This window comes from Corvus kubaryi, unplaced genomic scaffold (assembly GCF_017639235.1).
Source record: "Corvus kubaryi isolate FWS band 111438036 unplaced genomic scaffold, C.kubaryi_AGA036_p1.0 45375, whole genome shotgun sequence".
Classification (NCBI taxonomy): domain Eukaryota; kingdom Metazoa; phylum Chordata; class Aves; order Passeriformes; family Corvidae; genus Corvus; species Corvus kubaryi.
The window spans coordinates 1-8,079 of NW_024581286.1; the positions used below are offsets into that span (position 1 = coordinate 1).

General features: G+C 64.5%; 1 protein-coding gene across 2 annotated transcripts; it reads left to right on the forward strand.

The window, feature by feature from the left end:
- The first annotated feature begins 400 nt into the window (after nt 1–400).
- On the forward strand, nt 401–7,729 carry LOC121672239 (nuclear factor 1 C-type-like). Of its 2 annotated transcripts, XM_042044826.1 has the most exons (5): nt 401–559; nt 674–858; nt 2,269–2,428; nt 4,033–4,118; nt 6,279–7,729. In XM_042044826.1, the coding sequence occupies exons 1-5, from the start codon at nt 460–462 to the stop codon at nt 6,294–6,296; spliced, it is 549 nt and encodes a 182-aa protein (XP_041900760.1). In that variant the 5' UTR covers nt 401–459; the 3' UTR covers nt 6,297–7,729. The 2 variants fall into 2 exon arrangements, with proteins under 2 accessions (XP_041900760.1, XP_041900761.1); XM_042044827.1 differs by lacking the exon at nt 4,033–4,118.
- The last annotated feature ends 350 nt before the right edge of the window (nt 7,730–8,079 follow it).

The following is an 8,079-nucleotide window of genomic DNA, read 5'->3' on the forward strand; positions in this document are numbered from 1 at the left end:
CACACACACAGGTACACAGCTGTGCTGGTACACAGCACACACACACAGGTACACAGCTGTGCTGGTACATAGCACACACACACACACAGGTACACAGCTGTGCTGGTACACACGCACACACGCACACACACACAGCTGTGCTGGTACACAGCACACACACACACACACACACATTCATACATACAGCTGTGTGCACACTCACACACACCCTGTGCGTGTGCATGCCTGTGGTAGCCCCAGAGGTGCCCACACGTGTGCTCACCCTCCTGCCGGCACACACACTCACAGCACCACCCTCCCCACGCCCACCCTGACCCCGGGGTGCTCCTTGCCCCCAGAATGGGCTCCCCCAGCACTGCACTGAGATGGCAGCAGCCGTGGGATTTCGGGTCCCATGGCAGGTCCTGACGTTGCGCCCCACTTTCCCCAGGCATCTCCCCAACCGTGAAGAAGACAGAGATGGACAAGTCTCCCTTCAACAGCCCATCGCCCCAGGACTCCTCGCCCCGGCTGAGCAGCTTCACGCAGCACCACCGTCCCGTCATCGCTGTGCACAGTGGTGAGTGTCCTGCCAGGGAAGCCGAGGCACAGAGTGAGCGCTGAGCGGTCGAGGGGCTAGGGCAGCCACTAGCTAGTGACACAGGTGTGCGTCCCCTTTTGCTGTCTCCCGCAGGTATCGCCCGAAGCCCGCACCCATCGTCTGCGCTGCATTTCCCCACCACCTCCATCCTTCCCCAGACGGCCTCCACCTACTTCCCGCACACGGCCATCCGGTATCCGCCTCATCTCAACCCGCAGGACCCGCTCAAAGACCTTGTCTCGCTGGCCTGCGACCCGTCCAACCAGCAACCCGGACCGGTAAGGACGCAGCCCCGTCCCCGCACCCATCGCTCGCCTCGCCGTGGGCACCGGGGGCTGCTGCCAGCCGGGCTGCCCGAGGAGAGTCCCCCGGACCGGCCACCGCCGCCGTCACCTCTGCCGCCGCACGGGGGGGGGTCGGGGTGTTCCGGTGGCGCTGGTGGGGTGTTCGCTGGGGCTGAGCTCCAGCCGTGCCGTGCGTTGGTTCGGGAGCGCTGCTGCGCCTGCTGCGTGTTGGCACCTCGTGTCTCCGGCGATGGAGGTGCTGTGCCCCGGCTCGGCGCGGGGACACCGCGGGTGTTGGGGTGCTGGGGCTGAGCCGTCAGCCGGAGCTGGGGTGTCGGGGGGGGAGCGAGATGTCTGCCAGGGGTGTGTTACCATCTCCCAGAGTCACCGTCCGCCAGCGTGTCCAGGAGAGTGATGGGCTTGGCGTGCTCCATCCACCTGCAGAGCCCACGGGTGACCCGTCAGCTCCTCACTGTACCCGTGTCCCCAGTGTGCCTGCGGGGATGGCAGAGCCACAGTGTGCTGCTGTGGGCCTTCCCTTGCCACAGCGGCCTGCGCCCCATGCACCCAGTGCACCCCACAGACATGGGACCCCACACACCCGGGACCCCACACCCCATGCTCCCATCACCAAACAACCCATGCAACCAGCACCGTGCACATGCAGCACCCAGTGCATGCAGCACCCAAACCATCACCCCATACACCCAGCGCCCCCACACACAGCACATGCCCCACCACCAGCACCCCGCACACCCCGTGAAGGGCACCCTTCATACCCGAAGCTGGAGCCTGGGAGTGTTCCCGCTTCCACACCATCCTGTGGCCCGCTTCCACATCCCCTGTGCCCCGCTTTGTCCTCCCAGATGCAGAGCTCTTGGGGAGCCCTTCTGACCTCTGCCCACCGCTTGCTTGTTTCCCCTCACCAGCAGGGCCTGATGCCAAGGTGAGGGGCATGGCCACTCTTCCCCTGTGCAGTGGCTCAGTGCTGGCTGATGGACACCAGATCAGGAGCAGCCCACAGCCAGGTTGGGCACAGAGCACTGGTGCAGGAGCCTTTGGAGGCTCTGGGTGCCCCTACCCCTCCAGGCAGTGCTTCAGAGGCCCCCCTGTCACTGCAGAGAGGGGTCCCAGCGCCCCGGCTCCAGCATGCGCCACTGTGGGTCATGACTCCCATGGGGCCTCTGTCTCCACAGCCCCCCAAATCCCTCCTGTCCCGCCGTCATTTCCTGCCTGCTGCCAATGCCGACCATTCAGGGCTGCTCTGAGACCCAACAAACTCATGTCTGCAGTGAGGGACACCCCGTGCCTGTTCCGGGGGTGTCCCCGGGGCTCCCCGGCCATGCTGGTGTGCGTGTGTCCTAATGGCTTGTGCTGTTTGTTTTTTGTCTGTGTTGTCCCCAGTTAAATGGAAGTGGTCAAGTGAAAGTGCCCAGCCACTACCTGCCCACGCAGATGCTGGCGCCGCCACCTCCCCCCGGCATGCCCCGCTTGGCCGTCTCTCCTGACACCAAATCCACCACGACAACTTCCGAGGGAGGGACGACCTCGCCGACATCACCCAGTAAGCACCCGCGGCGCCCACCCTGCTCCCCGGCCCGGCTGGCCCCCTCCTCTCGCAGCCCCCCAGGGTGTCCCCCCATCCCGGTGCTGGGGGGATGTTGGCGGAGGTGGCCTCCCCGCAGCCGGGGAGAGGGCGGCAGCTGGCACGCCATGAGTTTGCTGGGTCTCAGGCAGGTCGGAGTGGACAGGGTTTGGGCAAGTGGCTGCTGTGGCCGCTGAGCCAGGGGGTCCCGTGCTGGTCCCAGGGACCAGCTCGAGCCCCATGTCCCTCTGAGTGTGAGTGGAGCCGCAGCAGGGCTCCCCAAACCAGTGTCCTGCCCAGACCCTCGGTGTGGGCAGTGCTGTGGGGGAGGCCGTGGCCTCTCCGTGTCTGTTTATCCCACCATGGTGGTGGCTGTGCTGCCGGGAACGGGGACCAGCTGGCACGCGGGTGGCACTGGGACTAGGGACAGTGTGCCTGGTGTGCTGTGTGGGCTGTCGTACTCTTGCTGCCATGGGGGTCCTTGGTGCTGGGGACTCTGGTCTCGTGGGGATGTGAAGTGACACCAGAGAAAGGACTTTGTGCGGGTCCCCCAGAGCCCTTGGCAGGTGGCACCTGGGATCTTCGTTAGCACGGTGGCTGACAAACTCTTTGCCCCCCGCTCCACCTCAGGGCCATAAGTGCCTTGGCCAGGAGGGTTTCGGGGTGCTGGGCCCAGCAGCCAGAGGCACCCCAGACTGGCACTGGGGTGTGTGCTGCAGTGGTGGGACACCGTGCCGTCGCCACATTCTGTGAGGAGTTGTTCCTGTTCCCATCGTGCTGTACCTATGGGACATGCTACCCCAAGTGGCTGCTGTGTCCCCACACAGTCGAGCCCTGCCTGGTTGGGCCATTACCCTGTCCCTGAGTAATGGGCCATGGCTGATTGCCAGCAGCTGGTCAGCAGGTATGGATATCCCATGGCGTGAAGGAGCCAAAGCCTGGACGATCTGGAGGGGACAGTATGGGATGGCATGGGGTGGCCTGGCTGATAATGGGGTCACAGCCTTGGGGAGGGACAGAGGAGTGCAAGTTCCTGCAGGCTCAGGGAAGGATGCATTAGGGGGACACTGGCTGTCCCCAAGGGTTGCAGCTGGCTCCAAGTCCCCCATTCCCCTTGGCAGCACTCTGCTTCCAGCAGGGCTGCACCCAGATGCTCAGCAGGGCTGGAGGTCCCACTGCTGGACCCCCAGCTGAGGGATGGAGGTGGCAGCAGGGTGATGTGGCCAAGTGGAACTGGTGGCTCCCTTCGTTCTCCCCGTGGCAGCTCAGCTCTGGAAGCCGCAGCGCGGGCACAGCCGGGAGCACCATCTGCGCCTGCACCCCGGGGCACCTCGCCCCCCCAGCCTGTCATCGTCCCGAAACCACGGGTGGTACCGTCCGAGCGCAGCACCCCTGGGTGCAGCACCCCTGGGCTCCATTCGCCTGCCATCAGGTCACAGCCAGGGACGTCGCCCGGTCGCCAGCGCCGGGTGCCAGGGAGCTCCGTCCCAGCAGTGCCAGGGAGAGGGCCGGGCCTGGCCCCGGGGGGGGACAATGGCAGTGCCACCCACAGCCCCGTTAACGAGCTCTCGTTTGTTCCCCAGCCTACTCTGCACCAGGCACGCCCCCTGCGAACCGTTCCTTCGTGGGATTAGGACCAAGGGATCCTGGGAGTATCTATCAGGCACAGGTGAGAGCGGGGATGCTGCTGGGGGGACCCTCCTGCCCTCGCCCCGGGCACCCTCGCCATGGCATCACCGTGGGCATCGCCGTGGGCATGGCCAGTGCTGGCATCGCCGTCGTGGCTGTCGCTGATGTGATATTGCTGATGTGGGCATCCCCGCCATGGCGTCCCTGCCGTGGCATCACTGCTGTGGCATCACTGCCATGGCATCGCTGCTGAGGGCATTGCCACCATGGCATCACTGCCGTGGGCACTGCCACCATGGCATCACTGCCATGTCATTGCTGCCATGTTTATTGCTCCTGTGGGCATTGCTGCTGTGGGCATCACCACCATGGATATTGCCACTGTGGTGTCCCTGCCGCGGGTCATTGCTGCTGTGGATGTAACCTCCATGGCCATTGCTGCCATGGCCATCGCTGCTGCGTCTGAGGCCACAAGGAGTGTCACCACAGCAGTGGCATCACTGCCATGGACATTGCCACCACTGGCGTTGCCACTGCAGGCATTGTGGACATGGGTATTGCTACTGTGGGCACTGCCACTTTGGGCACCACTGCTGTGTATGTCACCACTGTGGGGTTATTTCCATGTGCAGTGCCACCGTGGGCATCACCACCACGGCATTGCAGCTCTGGCACTGCCACTGACGGCTTTGCTGCTGTGGGCATCACTGCCTTGGCATCACCGCTGTGGCCCATGGGCATTGCTGCCATGGCGTCCTCGCTACGAATTGGTACAGGGCACTACAGGGCCTTGGGCACTGCTGGTGGCTCAGGGCCACCATGAGTCCTCCATCATAGCGGGAGGTCACTGCCATGCTCCAGCTGCACCCTGCCTGGCACCACCTGGCACCCTGCCCAGGTGCCAACAACATCCCCAAAGGAGGAGCAGCAGGGCCGTGTGTCCCCCTCTGTGTGGGCACAGCCACCTGCTCTCGTCCGGCTGTGCCCATGGCCACTCCAGCTGCAGCGGGAGGTTGTGTGCGCCTTTCCAGGGGCTTTCCATTAGTCCTGGCTTCTGGAGCTGGCATCGGTGCTGCAGGCAGTGCAATGGTGCCAGGACAGGGGTGGCAGCTCCTGGCCTCACTTGTGACATGACTGGTTTGGCCTCAGCATTCCCTGCAGGGGCAGTTGCAGTGGCTGCAGTCCTGCCTGGCGGGGGACACGGGAGACAGGACAGTGGGATGGGGCTGTGGATGGTGCCGTGTTGGGGCACCCTGGGCTGCTGCCCTGGCTGGGGGGGAGTACTCAGGGGGCTGTGCCGTGCCAGGGTGTGGGTACTTGGGGGCTGTGAGCGGTGACACGGCACCCGGGGGTGCTGTGCTGTGCCAGGCTGTGAGATTTGGGAACCATGAGCTGGGACACCCGAGGGTGCTGTGCCGTTCCTGAGGAAAAACATGGGGGACCCGGCTCTGATCACAACCCCCACTCTGCCTCAGTCCTGCACATGGGGTGGGTACTCCAAAGGCCTTGGGTCCCTAAAGAGGAGACCTGGGACAGCACCAGGAGAACCTTGTAGGAGCAGGGGGCCAGAGTCCCTGTCCCGACACGGGGGTCGCAGCCACTCAGTCCCAGGACACCAGGGTCCCTGTGTATGGATGTCTCCAGTCATGCTCGGGGAGGCTCCCCAGGGCTCAAGAATGCTCTGCCTGGGGAAACTGAGGCACGGGCGAAGGAGGCGGTGTCACGGGAGGAGCAGCTGAGACCTGCCACGCTCTGGTCATGTGTGGCGGGGCCTGGAAGGGTTAAGGGAAGCAGCGGCCCCGAGCTGTCTCGTTTCCAACGGAAACCAGACATGAGGTAATCGGGAATGAACTTGAACTTGGGGCTGGGGGGGGGGGGGAAACAATGGGAGGGTGGCAGGGGGCCACCTCGCGGGGTCCCCAGCCGTGCCACCCCCCCTACCTGTCCCCAGGCAGCACCAGTCCTTGGGGAGAGTCGCCTTTGCCGTGAAGGTGCAGAGGGACCGGCCCCCAGGGGAACGCGGGTGGCCGCGGTGCGGAGGACGGCCAAACTCAGTGCAGGAGTGGGGACGCCAGCCCCGTGCGCCGAGCAGGGCACAGCGTGGGCACAGCGGGGGTCTGGGGTCTGGGGACCGGCCGGGGGACGGAGCAGCTCCGCGGGGCAGAGCACTAACGCCGGCCTCTCTCCTCTCTCCCGGCAGTCCTGGTACCTGGGATAACCGCCGCCGTGCCGCCCCTTCGCCTCCCTTCTCCTCTGCTTTAGGCACCCCCAGAGGAACATCCCCGTCCCCGAGCACCAGGCCCAGCCTTGCGGTGACGACGGAGAGCGCGGCCTCACGACGACGACGACGACGACAAGCAAAACCCACACCCGAAGGAAAGAGCGAGGGAAAGGAAGAAGGAAAAGGGTCAAACTGTTTTAAAAAGGAAAAAAAAAGAAAAAAACAAACAAAAAACAAACAAACCAACAACCCATCCCAGGAGGACCTTCCCCCCACCCCGGCGATGCGCCAGAAAACAAAGAAACAGAAAAAAAAAACGAAAAAAAAGAAAAAAACACTATTATTTACCCCGTCGGCCGGCGCCGCGCTGAGACCTGACACAAGTCGTGCCAGCAACGCCTCCCGGAGCGGCTGCAGGGCCGCGGCGCCGAGCCCCGCCGGCCGCTCGAATATGCAAACGGCTTTGACTCTCTCGTTCTTGCCTCTATGTGAGTAAAAAAGATCAAAACCTCCCCCGCCGACCCCCCCGGCCCCAGACTCTCGGGGGGCCCCGGGGCTGGGGTGGGGCGCGGCGGGGCGGGGTGGGGGAACCCCTCCTGCTGCCGGAGCCCCGCGGACCGGGCGCGCTCGTGGTCGGGGCGGGTGATGCTCCGTGCTGTGCAAGCGCCTGGGGGACGGGCGGCACCGTGCTGCAGTGACACGGTGACGGTGGTGCGGTGGCACGGAGACATGGTGGCACAGTGGCTCGAGCGGGTGGCACAGGAGGAGGGGGCTTGTGGCCACGGAGGGTGCATGGGCACGGCCAGAGATGGTCGCGGCGGCAGTGGCACCTCGGTTCCCGCGCGGACGCGGTGTCGGGACTCTCCCACTACGGCCCCAAACGTCACAGCGGCGGTGGCACCCCGATTCCACCGGGGAAACGGCATGGGGACTGTCGCAGCCCGGCCCCCATGGTTCCTGGGCGGCCACCCGTCGCGCCGGGGCACCGGTCACCATCCCTCTGGTCACCTTCCTCCCCCAAGCCTGCACCGGCCCCGGCCCCAGCCCCGTGTGTTCCCACCGTGTCCCTGTGTCCCCCGGCGTGTCCCCGCGCCCGGGGGGTCCGTGGGGCTGGGGGGCTTGCGTCCGTGTGTTTGAGCTATGCATTCCTGTGGACAGGTACCAGGTGGGAGGCAGGGGAGGGTGCGCTCGTGTTGCACATTTTGTAGGAAATGCACTTTTAAGAGGGAATCGTCAAAAAAAAAAAAAAAAAAAAAAGAAGAAGAAAAAAAGGAAAAGAAGAAAAGAAAACAAAATCACAAAAAAGGAGGAAGAGGAAGAGGAGGAGGAGGTGGAGTCCCCGGCACTGGCTTGCCGGGACGGCTGGTTTGGGGTTTTTGGGTTTGGTGGTTTGTTTTGTTTTTTGGTTTTTGTTTTGTTTTTTTTTTTTGGATACAAAAGGATGGAGCAAAGAAGCCCGAGAGAGGGAGAGGGCAGAGCTAGCCCCCCGGAGCCCCTCGAAGTCCGCCGGAGTCCCCCGGAGCCCTCAGCCCCGCGTCAAGTGCCTGAACTGCAGCGGGGAGGGGTCCCGGCCTCCCCGGAGGAGCCCCCGGCCGGGGGCAGCGCGGGAGGAAGCGCTCGGCCATCCCCGTCCCGTGCGGTGACAGCGTGGCCGGGAAGGGGACGCAGGGACGTGGCAGTGCCTTAGAGCAGAGGGACCCCCTCGACGGCCGAGGCGAGGAGGAGGAAGAGGACGAAGGTCCCGCTGTCCCCAGCGAGATGAGGAGACTGGTCCCCAAAG